This window comes from Astyanax mexicanus, chromosome 1 (assembly GCF_023375975.1).
Source record: "Astyanax mexicanus isolate ESR-SI-001 chromosome 1, AstMex3_surface, whole genome shotgun sequence".
Taxonomy (NCBI): Eukaryota; Metazoa; Chordata; class Actinopteri; order Characiformes; family Acestrorhamphidae; genus Astyanax; species Astyanax mexicanus.
In genome coordinates this window covers 11,410,621-11,431,546 of record NC_064408.1, presented here as the reverse complement: position 1 = coordinate 11,431,546, position 20,926 = coordinate 11,410,621, and the positions used below count along the sequence as shown (strand labels likewise).

Below are 20,926 nucleotides of genomic sequence, written 5' to 3'. Positions count from 1 at the left end.
TGCTTGGCAGATATACACACTGCCTCAGGGTTTCAGAATGAACTTCGTTGACCTTCACTGAGAGGCTGCTCTCTCTCTCTCGCTCTTGCTTGCTCACTCACTCGCTTGTGCGCGCTCTCTCTCTCTCTCTCTCTCTCTCTCTCTGTATGTTCTCAGCATTTCAAAAACATTTTTTTTTCTCATAAAATACTTTTTTAATGTTTTAATATTTTAATGTAAACAAATGTATTTATTAGAGGTGTGCTACATCGCATTGTACACAACAATATCGCCAATATTTTTGAATATCGTGAACGATATTATGCCCTGAAATATGGTGCCACATCACTCACCCCTAATTATCACATCAGGGTACTACTTTTTTCTGTTTTTAGCAAGAGAAAAAAATTCTATATTATATCTACTAGAGACAGATTAAATCTGGCCAGCGTTATTCATTTTACTGTAATCCTGGATACATGGAGATATTTTGAGTGCATTATTTGCATCATGACATTCTTTAGCATTGACTTCTGTTACAAACAAAATGTTTAGGACAGTTATACTACATAAAACTTGATTTTTTAATGTTATTTTGTTGAAGTAGCACATTTGTCAAGTTTAAAAAATATATTTTTCAGTGTTTTGTCAAATCAAACAGTTATATTCATATAGCAAATATATCCTTGCAGAATTGTACTATATTCTTCTTAGACCATACTACTAGAAATATATAAATAAAAATATATAAAATGTTTAACAGTGTACAATCTTAAGGATCAAATTTTAGGTTTTGTGCCTCTTTTTTTTTACATTTTTATTTTATACAAAATCATGGTATTGGTTAGTTTACAGTTTTTTTGTTTTTTTTTAGTTCTACTGAATGTTTGAAACGATTATATTTTTGTTTTGTTGTGAAACACATTAAGTTTAAAAAATATATATTTTTCAGTGTTTTGTCATGTCAGCAAATATACAATGGAAAATTCTGATCTAGTATTTCAGAACCATATTTGTAGGAATATAATAAAAAAATAAAACATGCGTAAAAATGTGTACAATCTTAAGGATCACATTTAAGGATCAACTCTTTTATGTTACCCTCATTTTAAAATGCACCCAAGCCCTCATAAGTGGGTGCCAGTATTTTTGTTTTGAGAATGGTCTGCTTCCTCTCTGATTGTGCTGTGTGTGTGTGTGTGTGTGTGTGTGTGTGTGTGTGTTTGTAGGAGTTAACGGTTCCAGAATACCGCAATTCTCATCTGCAGGACCAGCAGCAGCGTCGCAGACCCTCATTGCTATCAGAATTCCACCCTGGGACTGAGAGGTAATACAAACTCTCTCGCTCACACACACACACACACACACACCATATCACCTTGTCTTTGTAGGTGTGTGAGGGACACGCACATATTCAAAGGCACCCTGATGCTACCTGCAGGAGTTTGGTTTGTAAGGGTTTTTGTTCCTAACTGTGTGTGTGTGTGTGTGTGTGTGTGTGTGTGTGTGTGTGTGTGTGTGTGTTGCAGGCCTCCAGAGCGCAGGCATGGCTACGAGTTCCACCCACTGCCGGCGCAGCCTGAGCACGAGTCCATGGAGGCTAAGCGGCCCAGAGTCGAGGGCACTCCTGAACCCCACATGCCCCGCCCCCCTCCTGCAGGCATGGTTCTGCCACTTCCCCATGCCATACAAGACGGCCTCAGAACCGCTGGAGAGGTCAAGAAGGTGAAGCAAACTCTCACATTCAGGAATAAACATACACACGCGTGATCAAGTAAAAAGCTTTTCACAGTGTATTTTAATGATCTGCAAGTTATCATAATATTTCCATATGTAGACCAAATGCACCAATAGCTACTAAATATCTGAATTTCTTTTCTAAACCTAGTATCTCAGAACTACAATGCTAATAAAACACTATAATTAAACATGCAGTTGGTCAGTGTACAGGGTTCGTATGATCATGAAAAAACTGATAACGTCATTGAAATAAAAATAGCAATTTCCAGGTCTGGATAAGTTTTGGAAAAATAAAGATACCCAGGAAGTTTAGATAAAAACATGGAAATTTTAGTTTATTGATGGAGAAAATCTATTTTGAGCTATCAAATACATCAGCTCAGAGTTAATTCAGTAATTTAGCTCTACTCAATGGAGCTCTCAGGATCTCTCAGAATCTTTATTATTAAAGATTGTGTTTTAGCATTTTTATAAGATTTATTTTAGACCTACTGTAATCAGTTTTAATTATGTGTTTAATTGATTTTTTGATTGGTTTTATTGTACGTGTCTGCACTGATATTTAAAAAATTGGATGGTCATAAAAATTAGTCTTGAAGGCATTGAAAAGTCATTTAAAAAACATCATGGAAATGTATTGGTTAAAACGTGTATGAACCCTGTTTTAGCACTGATGATATTTGAGGTATACTTGTAAATACATTGTGTATCGTGATAATAATAATGAATGTGAAAAATTAACATTTAATGTCAAGATCAATGGCAAGATCATTTTTATTGTAAGAAACAGTAAAATGATTGGTTAAATGTATTTTAAATAGTCACTGATGTGATGACAGTCATTCTTTAACTGTCATTATTGAAAAACTAAATGCATAATATAATAATTACGTTATAATTACATAATAATTACATTTTGCATGTAAAGTAAGATGAGCTTTATTAATAACACAATAGTTACAATATTATAGCAGTGCAAAGGACATGACAGAAGTGCCATAAATATACCAAACATATATAAATAAATATATAAAAAATATATAAAACTAGAAAATATACATCTAAAAATATAAAATTGTAATACATTGAATACATGGTTCCCCAACATATGTATATGTTTAGTTAGCAGTAAAGAGTTGATTCATGTATATAGCAAATAAATGGTAAATAAGTCAAGCACAAATAACTATCACAAATTATATTTGATTCAAAACCTTTATACACACACATTACATTACATGCACACATTCAGAAGGCTTTATTTTAAGCTGTGCCAAAAGAATATCCCTGTTTCTAATGCTTCTAATGCTCCTTCAGGAGACTCAGTACAGTATGAAGGTGGAAGCCTCGTCTCCAGGAGGCCTGCAGTCCCTGGGGGAGGACCAGGATGCCTCTCCCTCCAAGCTTTCCAAAGAGGAGCTGATCCAGAGCATGGACCGCGTGGACCGAGAGATCGCCAAGGTTGAGCAGCAGATCTTCAAGCTGAAGAAGAAGCAGGTGAGCAGACTGAGCATCTGTTGGATCTTCTGTTTGAGCCCCCGTCTTCCCTGACTCTCATTAAGGACACTTGGCAGCGCCGAGGGTTCATCCAGGAGCGGCTTTACTGTCCCCGTCCAACCCCAGAGGAAAAGGCTTGTTGACCTCCCGTGAGAGGATTACATTTAGCACTAAGCCTTGTGGGCAATGTAGTCTTCCCAGGAGGAGCTTATCACCCTTCCCTGTGTGTGTGCTGATTATTCCAGCTCTGTTTGAAGGCGAAGGCAGATACTGGAGTGTCGAACGCAAATAACTCTCGCACGTACTCGTTACTTAAGTACACAGTGAGAGCTAATGATACTTATTGGATTGCTTGTTCTTTTATATACACACATATTGATGCTGCACAGCTGTGTTTAAAAACTCCAGCAGCACTGCTGTGTCTGATCCACTCGTACCAACACAAATAATAATAATTGCTGCTCTGTGATGGTTTTCTTTGCTGTGGTGTCCTGGGTATTGTAGAACAGGTTGAAAGAAGGATATTAAAAAAAGTGTACAGAAAAACAGATACAGAAATACACTCTGTACATATTATAGAACTACAACATGCCCCTATGTATGATTAGCGGTGGACAGTAAACCTCTCTACAGGGTTCGTATAGTCTTAAAAAAAACTAGAAAAGTCATGGAATTTAAAAAAAGCAATTTCCAGGCCTTTCACAAGTGTATGTTTCCATTTATCAACAGAGAAAAGCTATTTTGAGCTAATTCAGTAATTAAAACCTGCACAATGGAGCTTTCAGGATCTGACACACATTTCAATATTTAAGTTTTTGTCAACATTGCTTAAAATATTTTTGTTCATCATTATAGTTTTAGTTGATTTTCGGTTTTAATGTCCATGTCTGCAATGACGTTTTAAAGATCGTATGGTCATGAAAATTTGCCTTGAGACATAGAAAAGTCATGAAAAAGTCAAGGAAATGTATTGGTTAAAATTTAAAATGTACTATCCGCCCTTTAACCGAGAGAGATTCTCATTTATTTTCTCATTGCTCCTTCCTCACCTTGGAATTCCTTAGGCATGGAATACCAAGCCAGGGTTTGGCTGGAAAAGTGTGTGTTTTGTGGTTGTTTTTCTTTTTTTCCTGCTGCATTTGATCCCACTCATACTTGTCTCAAAAGACTTTCCCAGGATCTATCTCTCTGTGTATCTCCCTCACATCTACATGCATTTTATCTGTGTTAAGTATACTCTCAACACGCGCATGCCGAGACTAGACCAGCTCTGTATATTCAAATACTAAACACTGAAAAGTCCATCAGAACTAAATGTGAGGAGGAAATGGCACATAGAAGCACCCTAGCACTAAGCTGCCTACAATATCAAGGCTGTCACCTTGTATCATCCATCTAGCATTTATTAGGAATAATATAGCAGCAACCTGGATACCTTAGCAACCACTTTGCGACACCATAGCAACCACTTTGGAACACTCACTAAATTCATAGCTAAAAAAAACCTGTCAAGCACTTTGCAACACCATTGCAACCACCTAGTAACCAGTTATTAGCACCTTCTTGGATACTTTAGGAACAATCTAACAACACCACAGCAACCACTTGTAATACCTTTTTTGTTTTAATAGTCCTGGTGATTTGGTTTTAATAATAAACATAAACACTGCAAAAAAGGGCTGTGATTCACAAAGCTTAAGGAAAGTGTTGTAATTCAGGCAGCTCTTCCAGAGCTATGTCTGCATGGTCATGTGTGCAGTTGACCTAATTAGGCTATTTCACACCAATTCATAGAAATGTTGCAGCATCCATATAGGTCATTATTTCTGTGAACACCAGCTACAGTGTATGACTATGCATTTCTGCTTTGTTAATTTCCGTGTTCATGCCTTTTTTTTAAATATATTTTTGCGTATAAGCCATTGAGAGTCCATATAATTAGGCTTTAAATTGGTTTCTCTGATACTTTTTTAATAAATGGTGAAATATCCTTATTTTAGTTATAGCTATGTAGTTGAAATGTTCATATTATGCCTGTTAGTTTGCATCTTTGTAGGCTGATATTTAACTGGATTTAAAATGTTTTTAGAAGGACTAAAAGCACTTATTTGCAAAGATGTACATTTGTGATATTTTTTTGTTATGCAATATATATGAGTAGGGATTATAAGGGAAGGGAATGGGCTCTATGCGTAACCCCATATGTTAGGTGCAGGATTTATCATCTTCCTAAATTATGTTATTTATTGCAGTATAAGTAATACAGAAAGTCTACATGTTATAGTATTAATAATGCAATATTTGTATCAATGATTGCAGTACAATAAATGGAATGTAGATATAATAATTTATGGGGATAGATATTGTCATGTAAAACGATCAGTGTTTCTAGTTTGTAGTTTAAAAATTTAGTTTAACATAGCAAAAGTTATCATTAATGCTATTTTTTTCTCTCACTCAGTGTTCCTAGAGCCGGCTAGAGTAGTTAAACAAGAGGTTTAATTCTTAATTAATTTGTTTCATTAACATTTAGCGAGCAAGTTTGCCTTAGCATTTTCCCCTTCCACCTTAAATGTGGCTGCTCCAAAACGAGCCGTAGTTTTAGACAAGCTAAGGTTAGCGACAAGTTCTATTTTTGCTATCACTCAATGTTACTTGAGCCTGCTAGAGAAGTTAAACAAGACTTTTTAGTACATTTCCTTTCAATCGCATTTAGCAAGTTGTCTTCCACCTTGACTGACGCTACATAGATGTGTTTGAGAATATATATGAACAGCCTATATAAGTCTATATAATATTTTTAATAATGGCACTTGTGCACGTTGTGATATCTATGTTGAAACGATACATTGTGCAGCCCTATATCAAAGACAGACATGGCTAAAATGGAGGCACAAGGTTTTGCATGCTGTCCTGTTTGTTTATTTTTGCTGCTTTCTGCTGTTCATGCATGCTTGATGATGACAATGGTGATTTTGACGATGGTGATGGAGTGCTCTGTGTTTATCTGTCTCCCAGCAACAACTGGAGGAGGAAGCAGCTAAGCCTGTGGAGCCGGAAAAGCCAGTATCTCCACCACCTGTGGAACACAAGCACCGGAGCATCGTTCAGATCATCTACGACGAGAACCGGGTATGATGTCACAGTGCACTCACGCTCATGCTCAGTCTTACACATTCACAGTTTCACGAAAGCCTTTCGCAACTATGACCTAGTTTCACCATTGTGCTATTACTTTTTTTTATTTTTGTGCTGGTAACAAACTCGGAAAGTACCCAACCACAAGCTGATGCTATAGGTGTGACTTGGTCACAGTTCTACCACATTTATATTGCATGAAACCTCTTCCCCATTCACTAGCACGCTACACCACTGAACTCACTGAAAGAGAGGGCTCTTTTAGATGGATGTTGTGTGTAGAAGAACAGTTTGCAACATAATTAAATTGGCATGAATTTTCCACTTTAGCCCAAAAAGTACTTGATCATAGTGATGGGATGATACACTTATTTCAGCTCCGATCCGATACCGATATAAAACTGATATAAGATTGCCGATACCGATACAAATACCGATACTTTTAGTTTATTAATAGTACTATGATTAAGGTTAAATAATGAGGCTGAAACAGACCACACAGCCCTTTTAAGAGTATCCACAGGTGCATTTAATGTAAATGCATTCAAAAGTCATTTATTTGACACACTTCATATGCAATTACACAATAGTTTCCTTTCAAATAAAATGTTTGAATTTTTATTAAATATAAAAAAAAGTAAAATATTAAATACGTTAAATATTAAATTCAGGGCATTTTTTGCAACGGTTGTGCAGGAGACTTTTATTTTGACAGGTAGCGTAGAGGATTGGTAGGATCTGTGGTTTGATATTAGATGTGGATTATGGCTGTAGTTCACTTAAGATAGTTATTTATTACATTCACAATGCCGGAATGATTTTGCTAGCTAGGCTAACAGACTGCAGATCTTAATGGAGATGGCTAACGGCTAAGTGGCAATGCTAACTGTATTTCCGAACTAAATTAATGACTGTTTTTTAATAACAGATGGGTGTGTTTGTGCTGGTTATTGTTTGTAGATGCTGTGGTTTTATAGGATATGTGGATTATGAATATAGTTTACTCCAGTCTGTAGTTCATACCTTCACAACACCGGAATGCAGCTGCTGTCAGTTCAGTGCTAGCTAGGCTAACAGACTGCTGGTGTTAATCTGTTTACCTCTCAGACGCTGACTTTACGTGTACCGTTCTGCTGTACAGCGTTTCCAAAGTGAAAACTCTCCAGATAATGGACTTTTTTTGTAGATAAACAGCTAAAGTTACTCAGTCAGCCGCAGACTGAAGCTGCTGGGGGTTCAGGGTAAACTGTTAAACTGGAATCCTGATCAGGGATGCGTTTTGTGTTAACGTTACGGCGGGTTTACTGTCCAGCTCAAGCTGTGGACTGGAATATGGATCGGTAAGTGGATCGGCAGCGCCCGCCCGATATCCGATTCGTCGGATTACGTCAATATCGGCCCCGATACCGATATTGTATCGGATCGGTCCCATCTCTACTTGATCAGCCATGCGAAGCTTGTTTCTGTAGTTCTGCACGAGAGCTGAAAGAAGCAGTAAGAGCTTCAGTACAGTTAAATGACTTGCCTCATGTCCAGTGTCCAAATGTTTGTAGATACCCCTTCTAAAGGCCAAACTTTGCCCTATCCTATGTGTAGCCTACCTATGTCATACATATACCATACTCTGTAGCTTACTCGCTAGCCTGTGGTTGGTTCACTGAGAATTGTCTTCTTGCTTTTGCATGTTTTGCAAACTTTGTAACTATTTTTCTGCCAGTGAGATTGCAATGTTAGCATGGCAGACACACCAAAACACAATTATAGACGCTCACAACAGCGTAGGCCACTTGCTCAGGCTACGTCTTTAAGAAGCTTCTTTAAGTAACAGATTTGCAAATGCCCACACACTGCATAGCATCCACTAAGCAACAATCATCTCGTGTCCTCTTAGCAACACAGTAGCAGCCATCTGGGATACCACAGCAACCTATTGGGACATCGTATTACCATCCAGCATCACCATAGCAACCACATAGTGACAACATAGTAACCAGCTAGCAACGCAGTAGGAGCCACCTGGGATACCACGACAACCAGCTACCAGAAACCTATTGGGACATCAAATCACCCACCATCTAGCAACACCATATAGCAACCACATAGTGACAACATAGTAACCAGCTAGCAATGCAGTAAGAGCCATCTGGTATCCCACAGCAACCAGCTGGCAATCATTTGATGACACAATAGCTACCTTTTGGAAAATTATACCCACTTTCAAACAACTCAGCAACACCATAGCAACCACATAGTGACAACAAAGCAACCTGCTAGCAACACAGTAGGACCCACATGGAATACCACAGCAACCAGCTAGCAGCAACCACTTGGGATATTGTATAACCCTCCTATAAACAACACAGCAACACTATTGCAATCACTTAGCATTATCATAGCAACTACCTATATTAACAACACTTCCCTACCACACTATACCAATCACATAGTAACAACACAGCAACACCTTAGCCATCACTTAGCATTATCATAGTAACTACCTATATACAGATCTCTGCATAGCAACACTATAGCAACCATATATTGACAGCATGGCAACCATCTAGCAACACAGTAGGAGCCACCTGGGATTCCATAGCAACCAGCAACCACCTGGGATATCGTATCATTACACAACAACTACCTATATACCTTAGCACCACCTACGGTTTTAGCACTTAACCCAAAGTATAGTTGATCAGCAACTAGTTTTAGGGATTCAGTGCGATTATTTATATATATATATATATATATATATATATATATATATATATATATATATATATATATATATATATATATATATATATATATTAGAGTTGCACGGTGTACCGAAGGTTCGATTCTTTTTCGATACTACGTCATCACAAACGATTCGGTTCTTTAGCGTTCGATGCTTTCGATACTGTATATAGCCCAGTCACTAGCTTCAAATGAGTCAAATTAGTAGGCGCGATTTGATTCAGTTCATAAGAAAACTGATTCACACCGCAGCAGTCGGTGTGGCAGGATTCAGATAAACTTAGTGTTCTGAACAAATGAATCGATTCACGCGCAAGCCAGCAGAGCAGCAGCGAGTGTAGAATGGCGACGGCTAAAATAACAGATGTCTCTCGTCCGCGACTTGTGGACAAAACGAGCGCGAGGAGTGAAGTGTGGGAAAATAGTCTGAGATGTAGGCATCTGTTTTTTATTGATATTTTTATTTTTAAATAAAATAACGAAAACTGAAAGTGAAACTAAACTACTTTATTTATTAGCGCTGTTTTCACTCCCGCAGTTGTACAGCGGGGGTGTTGTGCCGATTCTGTCCGCGAAGCGGGAGTCGGATTCAGTAGCGGATTCGGCACAAGCGCGGCGGCACCTCGCGCTCCGCGGTGTTAGTTGTAAGCGCTCGCGCTAACCACAAAATACGACAGAAAACACTGAGGGAGCTGCAGAATTATGTGTGGGACTAGAATATGAGCACGAGGAGATAAAATAGAACCTTTACCTGTGAGTAGCTCACATCAGAACACGCAAATCTCTCTCTCTCTCACTCTCGCTCTCTCACTCTTTCTCTGTCTCTCTCTCGCACGTGAACGCCTCCGCGTTTGACCTGCAGCACTGTGTTTAGCTGTTCTTAAAAATCATTTTAATTAAATAATAGTTCTATGCTTCTATGTTAGTGTTATTTAACATAATTCTGATCATATTTCGCTCATTCATTTAGCAGACAAGCACCCTGATCTCTACAAAGAGCTGAGAAGTCGACAGGTTAGTGGAGTTAGTCAAGATACACTCTGTCTGTAGCTTTACTAAGATTTACTAGCGACTGCTAGTAAATCACGTTAACACGGAGAGGAGTGTGCAGGAGTTTTGTTTTGGACCCGTGTTTTTCTCTATTTCTCCATTATCCCATTGGCTGTGAAACATGAACTCAAGATCTTCACGTTTTCGCGTTTCCATCGCAAATCTGTGGTCAGGCACGTAGCCTGCTTGATCGTTACACTGAACATGGGCTTATTAAAAACGGTAAACGGTTGATTAATAAAACGGAGCAGTGAGTGTTAAAATGAACATAACATTGTAATGTTCTTCTGTCTCTTTATTTTCCTTATTCAGAACTTAACTTCTGCCCGCCCGTCAGGTTCACATAGTCAGGCTACCATTACCTCTGGTTTTAGTTTTAGTTTTTAGGAAGTGTTTAGATAATTATGTTATAGTTAAGGTTATAATAACGAAACTTTTTTTTTGTACAAATGTTTCATTTTAGAATAAAAACGTTTGCACCGATTGTTCAGTGTTCAATCCAGTTCAGTCAAAAATAAACATTTTATGTTCAGATATTTTTATTGTTTTTTTTTCTTCCAAGTATCGTTTTGGTATCGAGAATCGTGATACTACAGTTGGTATCGGTATTGAAGTCAAAATTTTGGTATCGTGACAACCCTAATATATATATATATATATATATATATATATATATATATATATATATATATATATATATATATATATATAAAAAAGGTGGACACCCCTTTTAATAAATGCAATTATCTGAGCTGTGGAGCAGTAGTAGAACTGTGTTCTCTGGACCTCATCTGCAAGATTATTACTTTGCTAAGACTCTTGTTGCTGTGTGCAGTCAAATCCTCACAACAGTTCCACAAAATCGTATAGAAGTGCTTAAATGTAACTAATGAAACAGGCAGTGAATGTGAATGCATGTAAGTGTATTCTGCCTCTGGGGTCTGTTTGGATCATGGTCATGATCCAGATGTTGCTCACATGTTGAAAGCATGTTTTTTTTTATGCTTCAGTGATGTGCTCTGCCATCGGCTCCCTGGGGAGTTCAGTGTGTTTGGGTTATTCTTTGCATGCAGACTGCATATGTTGCATGCCTGTAATATGAGTGATGGTTGGCGGGACACGGTCTTCCTGTATGTGTTTGTGTGAGGGAGATGAAACGGTTCTTGGTCTTTGTTACAGAGTAGTATTGTTCTATGGACTCTGGCTGAGGGTGAGGATGCAGCGGTGGCTTCATATCAATAAGGCTTCTCAGATTAATTCATTTAAAATGGCCCTTCATGATTAATTGCTAGTAGACAGTGTCTATAATTGGACTTTAAAATATACCTTATTCTTTTCGCCTCTCTTACAGAGGCGTGTTTATTTCCACATTGTCTTTTATTTATTTTACAGTCTAAAAAAGAGGATGATCAAGAAGAAACGCTTTTTCTGTACATGAGTAGTTTTGCCTTAAAACAGGGATTAACCCTTAAACGTTGTACGACCACCACAACGGCCTCCATCCACATTGTTGGGCACATGCTTGTAAATGTAGGTGTTGAAAGCTGTGCACCTCAGTCCAGCACAGTTTTGCACAGATATTTCCAGTTACAGGTGAATGCACAGTTTGTGAATTCACAGTTTACTGCTGCCTGAGAAGCACAAGGGGGGGGGCAGGAGGTCACTGCATGGCCTCCATCCACATTGTTGGGCACGTGTTTGTAAATGTAGGTGTTGAAAGCTGTGCACCTCAGTCCAGCACAGTTTTGCACAGATATTTCCAGTTACAGGTGAATTCACAGTTTGTGAATTCACAGTTTTGCTGTATTCATCTGGTCTTGAGTTTAGCTCTGACTCTTGATCAATCCGGACGCGAGACAGTGCCCGGGTGGGGGCGGGGCTGGTGACGTCACAGGCCCTGCATTGTTTAATATTGTGATATATATCGTCAAAAAAAGAACATATGCAATGTAAATGTTTTCCAATATGGTGCAGCCCTTTTTTTAGGTTCTCTTGGCCAGATATACAGTGGCTTCTCCACTTGTAGGTGATGCAGCTGCAGTATCTGTTTTGTCCATGATGTGTAAAATGGTTCCACTTTACTTAGACTCTCACTAATAACATTACTAGCTTGTTAATCTACTAGCTTGACCCAAACATGTTCTGTCATATCATTTCACTTCACCAGAGTTCCGTAGTGCAGTTAACAGTGAAAAGCGAATCTGAGACAGCAACAGCAGCGACGCTGGCCTCTGTAATGGACAGTGGAGCATCACAGTGATTTTGAAGCTGCGATTCGATGTTAAAATGCACATAATGGTGATTTAAGGAAGCTTCACTTTGTCTGTCTGTATAAAAAAAAAAAAAAACACAGAAAATCTTGTTTAAAAAATCTCCAAAATTCTCCTTCATTCTAAGTAGACAGGAGGACGGAAGGCCAAAACAGAGAGAAAAGCATGCATTTTTCCAATAAGGCTAATAAAAAGCCTTGCTCACATGCAGCATATCAAGCAGTGAAGAATCCGTGTGGAATGCTCATCAGAATAGTCTTTTTTTTTCTGTTTCAGTTCTGTCTGGAATTGGTTTGACTCTGTTAATCGATAGTTACAGCCCCACTCGGCTCCACACACAGGCAGTAAACGGAGCTCCTCTGTAAGTGGGACCATCCTACAGGGGATTCCCCATAACCAGAGCAGAGGTTGAAGGGAGCAGATGAAGAAAAAAAATCACTGAAATTTAGCATGTGTTACAGAAGGGAGGAAGGAGGAGGAGGAGGTGTGTGTGAGTGGGGTGGGGGGTGTTTTAGGGGGGATTGTTTTCCTCTGCCTGCAGGGTTACTATAGTTCATATGTTCGTCTGGTCTGGGCTCAGAAGGAGTCTTGAGATGGAGAGTTCTGCTCTGCTCTTATTCTGGGAAAAGCACGTAAACACCCAGGCTCAGCGTTCAGCTGTAATTAAAGCCATGGTTCAGCTGCTGTGTTGTGTGTGTGGTGTGTCTAGTTTTCGGAGATTGGAGATATTGGAGCTCCAATAATGGAAGCCTCATAGCTGCTAGTTTACATTTGTGTGAATTGCTTATAGAAGGTAAGGGGGAAATTTGAATTGTTTGTCTTATTGAAGGCATTAATTTATTACTTTATTATTTAACCTGAACAGGATTAGTTTTATCTGAGGATGTGGAGAAATGTAATTTTAATACAGAACGTCAGGTGAGACAGCTTAGATGGCAGTGTGGTAATCAAGTAGCCACTACCTTCAGCTCTAAAACATGTGCTATGCATAGCTTGTAACCTCCAGTGAATTTTTAGATCTTGTAACCTGCTTATAGTAGTAATGTCATTTTTGTTTTGTAGTTAGCAACTACATGTTTATAACAACCATGAGGTGTCTGTGCAGTGCAAAACAAAGCAAAATATCTCCTCGAGTGCCTCTATACTTTAGAAAAGCATAGCATATTATGGATGATTAACCCTCATAAATCAACACAATTAATATTACATTACATTACATTTGGCAGACGCTTTTGTCCAAAGCGACTTACAATAGTAGAGTACAAAAGTAATAGAAATTAGACGTAAAACATCTTTAGATAGGGCTTAAAGGAGGTCAAAGGGAAATAATAGGATAGAGGAGTGAAGGAGGGGAAGAAGGAAATGAGGTTAGAAGTAGATAATGTGTTAGAGGTGTTAAGAGACTAAGTGCTCTTTAATATAACCTATGGTTATTATTATGTTGGTACCACTTTAAAATAAGACTATCTTTATAAAGGGTTTATAAATGGTTTACAATTAGTTTATTAATGGTTACTAATTAGGTTGTAAATGCTTTAAAAAGCCTTAATAATCAGTTATAACACATACGTAGAAAGGGCAACAGTATAGTTGGCTGTGGGTTTACTATTTGGCAAACAACAGATCATTGTTGCCCTTTCTACGTATATGTTATAACTGATTATTAATGATTTTTAAGGCATTTACTACAACCGAATTAGGAACCATTACTTAACTAGGGCTGTCCCTAACGATTATTTTTTAAACGATTATTCTAACGATTATTTTTTTCGATTAGTCGACTAATCTATTTATTGAGAAACATATTTAAATAATTATTATTTTACGTTTTAAAGCAAACGATAAAATACTATATTTATATATAATAACAACAACAGCAACACAAGCCTACTAAACCAAACCCCACACTTATAATCACTTACATGTACAACACGTTTAGATCTATAACGCTAAAAATGAATAAGCTCCCATACACCACCTCCGTGTGTTGCACTGTTTTCTGTGACCGCTAGATTTTGTGACCACGGGCAAGTAGTTCTCAGCAGACCGGTGCACTGGCCGATTCGAAACGTGTTCGTTTATAATGTTTACCCCGACTGGCCAAAACGGTTCAGTTTAGGGCTGAGGGTAAGGTGTAGGTATAGAAAGCTTCTGTTTTGCCAATGAACGCTCATAACCGTGAGCACTGGTCACAAAATTCCGACGGTGACAGAAAACGGTGTAACACCGCAGCGCCGACGGCGCTAGCTAAAATAACTTAAGGCAGCTAGCTTAGCTAAACACCTGAACTTATGAATAATGCTACTGTTTCTGGAAACTGTGAAATGCCATGCACAAATATAAACCAAAAATTTATAATTTCTGCCTGTGGCAGGTTTAAAACCTTTGGTAGACAGCCTTAAGTCTTTTTAAGGACACCCGCGGAGACCCTGATGTAAACGGTAACTTACTGTGTGACCCTGTTGACATAGTGCTCCTGGATGTTTGCGCTTCAAGTGCTCCTTTTGCACATATGGCAGAGGACCACATTGTTGCCCTTTTGCGTGAAATGCTCCCAAACTTTAGATGCCCGCTGGCGTTTTTGTGTAGCTGTTTTCACTACCGCAGTTCTACAGCGGGGGTGTTGTGCCGATTCTGTCCGCGAAGCGGGAGTCAGATTCAGCAGAGAGTCGGATTCGGCACAAGCGCGGCAGCACCTCGCGGTCCGCGGTGTCAGTTGTAAGCGCTCGCGCTAGCCGCAAAATACGACAGAAAACACTGAGGGAGCTGCAGAATTATGTATGGGACTAGAATATGAGCTCTCACCAGAACAAGCGAATCAATCAATCTCTCTCTCTCTCTCTCTCTCTCTCTCTCTCTCTCTCTCTCTCTGTGTGTGTGTGTGTCTCTCTCTCTCTCTCTCGCACGTGAACTCCTCCGCGTTTGACTTGCAGAACTGTGTTTAGCTGTTCTTAAAAATCATTTTAATTAAATAATAGTTCTATGCTTCTATGTTACCGTGTTAATTAACATATTTACGACGCGCCGACGCACGTTATGCAAATCGATGTATTTTCGTAATCGATGACGTCGATTATGTCGACGCGTCGCCCCAGCCCTATACTTAACTAATTGTAAACCATTTATAAACCCTTTATAAAAGTAGTCTTATTTTAAAGTGGCACCAATTATTTTTCTGGCCCTTGCGTTCAGTGTGTAACCTCTCTACAGTCTGGCTTCGGAGCCCCGCTGCACAGTTTGCGCTAGATTAATAGCGGGGTCAGAGATGTATAATTCCTTGCCTTGTAGGCCGCGGTAGCTGATGTATTCAGCCCGTGTTTCACGTCGCTGAAAGGCGTTTTTATTTCCGAGTTTATCCCTCCCTCCGTTTCTGTGTCTCTTTCTATTTAAACAGCTGCCGCTGCTCGCTGTGCAATGCATCATTCGCGCCGAGGTGCAGTCTACACTGTTACTGTAATAATATTCACACTCACTCACACACATGCACACATTCTACTTTTCATTACGGCGCTGGCAGACAGAGCTGAGTTTGTTATATAGGCCGCTCGTGCGCGCTCGCTAACCGCACACATTCATTTTTGTCCTCTCACACTCACTTGGCCGTGTCTGAGTTTTGAGAGCCCTATGGTGCGTGTGTGATTAGGATTTCTGTGGCCCACTTTGTGATCCGTTTCTATATATATATATATATATATATATATATATATATATATATATATATATATATATATATATATATATATATATATATATGAAATAATGGGGGGTTCTGGACCGACATTTAGATGTTTCAGTTTAGTTCTCAAGCACGGGAGCAGGAGTAGCATTAGCTTTAGCCGCTAACTTCTATTTCCCCATTTAGAGGTGAGTATTAACCCCTGCTGGCACTTCTGGAGCAGCATTAGCATTACCCGCTAACCGCGCTAACCCTTTCCCTTTTCAGAGGGGAGTATTATCGGCATGTAGCCTGCTCCTAATCCCAGCTGCACTGCTGGAGTAGAATTAGCATTACCTACAAACCAATCTTGGTGCTGGAGAAATTTGGGAATCTAAGTTTACTTTACTCACCCAAATCTAGTGCTTTACTCACCCAAATAAATAGTTTTCAAGAGAATTTTTGTATTAGTTTTGTTTACTTAGCGTAGCTTTAATTAACTTAGTTTGCTACCCCTCACCACCACCACCACCACCAAGAGGCATGACTAGCTAAATTAAAAGTTTATAATCCAGTGTGCCTTACGTATAAAAATAGACCGCAAAATAGACGTTCATTGAGTGCACTTTATAATACGGTGCACCTTATAGTGCGAATAAAACAGTAGACTTTTGGGGCAGTTTACCAGATAGGGATAAGGCCTAGTCTTGGACTCCACAGGATTTTGAATTTATATTTCCCAGCGGAAGAAACATTTAGTCTAGAACTAGGATGGACTAAAACCAACCCTTTATATTTGTATGTTTGAGGACCCTTCTGATAAATGCATTTTAACTACTTTGTAGTTACACAGCTTGTGTAGTCTCTAGACAAGTATGGCCAACAGAATATAAGATACTGGGACTGCTAAACACAAACCTGTTGGCACCTGGTTACCTCCTAATGTGCTAGAGGTATAGAGTAGCAGAACTATGTGTGGAAAGTTGGTGCTCCATTTAATACTTTTGAGATGAGCTGGGGAGTTAAGGATGATGAGGTGGATGGTGATCAATAGAACTGCAGCGATATAATCTAATTATAATAATATATAATATAATTATTTAAAATGGTCGACTACAGATTTCATTGCCGAATAATCGTTCATTTGTAACAATACCGCATTAAACGTTAAAAGTGCTGGGGACAGAAACGCAGTGGGAGATGGGTAAATATATAAATAACTCACTTACAGTTTATACTCAACTAGAGTTTGTGTCTCCAGAAGTGCCAAACACAACAGATTACATATTTAATCACTAAATATCAGCAGTTTCCACATTTAAACAACATCCATTCATTTAAATACCTTTTGAATCTCATGTTCAGCTGTTCTATGGTGTTTAGATGTGAAGGACATCTCAGAAATAATCGTGGACTAATCGATTAATCGAAAAAATAATCATTAGATTAGTTGACTAGCAAAATAATCATTAGTTGTAGCCCTGGTGACCATCCAACATCCTGGCCTACACTATTTAATTCTTTTTTTTTTTTTTTTTTGTGGAATGCAATTAAAATCCTTACAGCAATGCTCCAAAATCTAGAAGTGCAGAGACAATTACATTTCAGGAGAGAAATTAAATGTACTTTTGTCTACATGTGTTTTAAGCTTGGTACACAGTGCAGTCTTTCTGGTGCAGTGTGTTTGTTCAGAGTGTCGTCATTGTTTTCCAAATATATTAGAAAGTGCTGAGTGTTCCTGAGAGTAAGGAGGCTTATCAGGAAAGAAAGGGACATGTTTGGCCTGCAAGGGCTTGGAAGCGGTCTTTGTACGCTCTGGCAGACAACGCATGATGACACACCAGTGTGTACATGTACACAAACACACACACGCGCAGCTGCAGCTAACAAGACATATGGATTGCCTCTCACTCTTTTTTTCATCTGAATTATGTGGAAATAAATGGTATTTGTTGGTTGAAAAACAATCATTCTTCTTTTCTTTTCAGAAAAAAGCTGAAGAAGCCCATAAGATCTTCGAAGGACTCGGCCCAAAAGTGGAGCTGGTGAGTTTAGCAATGTCTGCCAGCAGTTCAGATGCTGCTTGTTCTGTTGTTTGTGAACGCCCCTCTGTATTAGTAAACTGAGCTGCTTTTAGGGTGCACTATGTTCAGAAGCAGCACACAGCTCTTATAATCTCCGTAGAAAAGAACTGCCAAAAGAACGGAACGCTCTAGTGCTTAATGCCACTGTGCCCAGTGCCAAGCATCAGTTAGAGGGGGTATAAAGCCCCCCAGCATTGAGCATTGAGCTGAGGAGCAAAGGAAAGAACTTTGTTCTATAAAATGATGGAGCTGGAGGTTTTCTTTTTTTTAGAGTGGCAGAAGAAACGTCGTCCTCTAACATCAGTACAGAACATTGCAAAATAAACATCGCAGGTGAATCCTCATTGCGTAGTGTTCCAACATAAAGAAAAGCCCTCACAGATGAGTGACGTAAAAGACTATAACCCAATAAAAAAGCCTGATTTTAATACCCTAAAATTCAGAATAAATTCTTGATGAGCGTGTCTACATACTTTTTTTTTTATACATACATTTGTTCAAGTACTGTAACTAATAATATGAATACATTTCCTCTCTTTCTCTAGCCCCTATATAACCAGCCATCAGATACTAAAGTATACCATGACAACATTAAAACGTAAGTATATTTCTCACTTTTTTTTTACAGTAAACCATGTGTAACATTTCTTAAAATGCTTCCCTGTGATTAGTGGGTGCCATCTCTACCAGTCGGGAGAGAAATGTTAGGCTAATAAAATTTACTATGGAATTGTTTTTTGTTTTTCTCTTCTTGGTACGGATGTTAAAGGGTCAGGATACTACAATCAGGCATGTTATCTTGAATTTTGATTTCATTAAACTAATAAAGATTAATTACAGTAAATTCCGAGTATCATGGTGCTGCCAGGCTGTTCTGATAGCAGAGGAGCTGTAAAGTTCAGCTAACTGATCCAAGTTATCCACCATAATTTCTCAGTGCTAGGGAGCTGAAGTTATCTACTGTTTAGCTTTTTGTTTGAACTTTTCCTTTCCACCTTAAATGCAGCAGCCTCAGTAACTGCTGTTGCACTGTATAAGGTGTAATCGGAAATTTAGAGACGGACGCACCTCCAAAAATGTAAATATTATTGAAAAGATACTGTATTTCAGTAATTTCCTTAAAAATATGAAACGTATACATTATATAGATGTATTACATACAGAGTGATTATGGTTTACAGCCAATGAAAACTCTAACGTCAGTATCTCAGAAAATACGAATATTATATATTATGTAAGACTTTTGGCAGCGTGCCAAGTCCTGCCTGAAAATGAAATCCCTTGATTTCTGAAGGAAATAGAAAATTTATTGATGGTCAGTGATGGTTTGGAGACTTGAATTGTTGCTGAAGTGTGGCTAGGTGGTTTTAATGGTTGGTGTCATGTGAATTAAAATAAAATGAAGAATTGTGAAATTATATCTGCTTTTTTACAGGGCTAGTTAAAGTTAAAGGGCTACTAAGGAAGAGTTTGTGTTGTTACATATCAACTAACAACAATGTGGTTCTTGTGTTCCATAGAGAGAAGAACTTACAGAATGAATTTTGTTCTAAAATAGTAATTTTAATATTATTGAGTATGTTCATTTTGAGCAGATTCTTAGAACCAGCATCTGTTAAAGGAATTGACTCATTCATGAGTCATGATGTTTAAAGTGAATGGGTATTTCGGGCTGTTTTAGGTCGTTGTTTTACCTCTAGGTCGTGACCTGTGCTCTAGTGGTTTTTATAGGCTTTTATATATGTGATAAGAAGTGAGACCTGACAATGGACATCTAGTCAGTTTGTGGAATACATTTGGGTTAAAGGTGCACTCATAAGAGCCTTTATAAGTATATAACATTTTAAACTGCCATAAAATTATATAATGAAGGTTATTGACCTGCTCATTATTTCATCACGGTTGCTGCTTAAAATGAGTAAAAATAAAATGCATTAGGGATGAGTTAGTGTTTGTTTGTAGAGGCCAAAAATACTTTTTTTAATTCTTAGTGGAAGGCATTTTATTCCAATTCATTTTGTAGCTTTTTTATTGGTTAATCCTGAATTATAAAACCTATTGCCTTTATAATAGCAAAATAAACTGTTTTTAAGATGACAGTATCGTTTTTAGCAGCTATGTTTAGGGAAAATATATAGTCTGTGAATACTGGTTATTGTGTCAGGCCTTCTGTTGGTACAATCATGACAAATTTCACATGAATTATAGACTGACAGATTAACATAGTGTAAAAAAAAAAAAAAGGTTTTATTATTTTAGGATGGCAATATATAATATAGGTTAAGGTCAGTTTTTGTCGCATAACTAAACCACATATATAAAAAAAAGTACTGTTGTGTTCAGACTAAAAAGTAGAGGGCAGAGTTTTATATGTGGGCAGACAGATAACAGAAAGTAGGTGTGTGTGTTTTACTGTAAGGTTGCAAACAAGTTTGTTGAGCGTGTTTATGGCCTCAGGAGGAAACGTGTGTGTGTGTGTGTGTGTGTGTGTGTGTGTGTGTGTGTGTGTACACAGCGAGGTGAAGGTCAGGTTGTCTGGCTCTTATCAGTTCCATGAGCAAGCACTGTGTCAGCCAGGTTAGACCTTTATCTTTGTGCCACCTTATCATACACAAAATAAAATGCACTCGGTGTGTGTGTTATAAGAGCGTGCTATTTCCACAAGGTCCAGTTCCTAGAGCACTGGAGTTGCGCTGCAGACTGCAGATAGTTTAATTTAGTGTCAGAAACAGTCATTGCAGATGTTGCTACTGAAAAGACTCCATGTTAAAAAG

At 38.3% G+C, this 20,926-nt stretch overlaps 1 protein-coding gene across 8 annotated transcripts in view; it reads left to right on the top strand.

The window, feature by feature from the left end:
* Window positions 1–20,926, top strand: part of ncor1 (nuclear receptor corepressor 1) — a 139,427-nt gene that overhangs the window by 16,221 nt on the left and 102,280 nt on the right. For all 8 annotated transcript variants that reach the window (XM_022665743.2, XM_022665744.2, XM_022665739.2 and 5 more), the window contains 6 exons: window positions 1,209–1,306; window positions 1,509–1,704; window positions 3,037–3,216; window positions 6,235–6,348; window positions 18,057–18,113; window positions 18,698–18,750. In XM_022665743.2, the coding sequence (XP_022521464.2) occupies window positions 1,209–1,306; window positions 1,509–1,704; window positions 3,037–3,216; window positions 6,235–6,348; window positions 18,057–18,113; window positions 18,698–18,750 (698 nt within the window). The remainder of the gene's footprint in view (window positions 1–1,208; window positions 1,307–1,508; window positions 1,705–3,036; window positions 3,217–6,234; window positions 6,349–18,056; window positions 18,114–18,697; window positions 18,751–20,926) is intronic.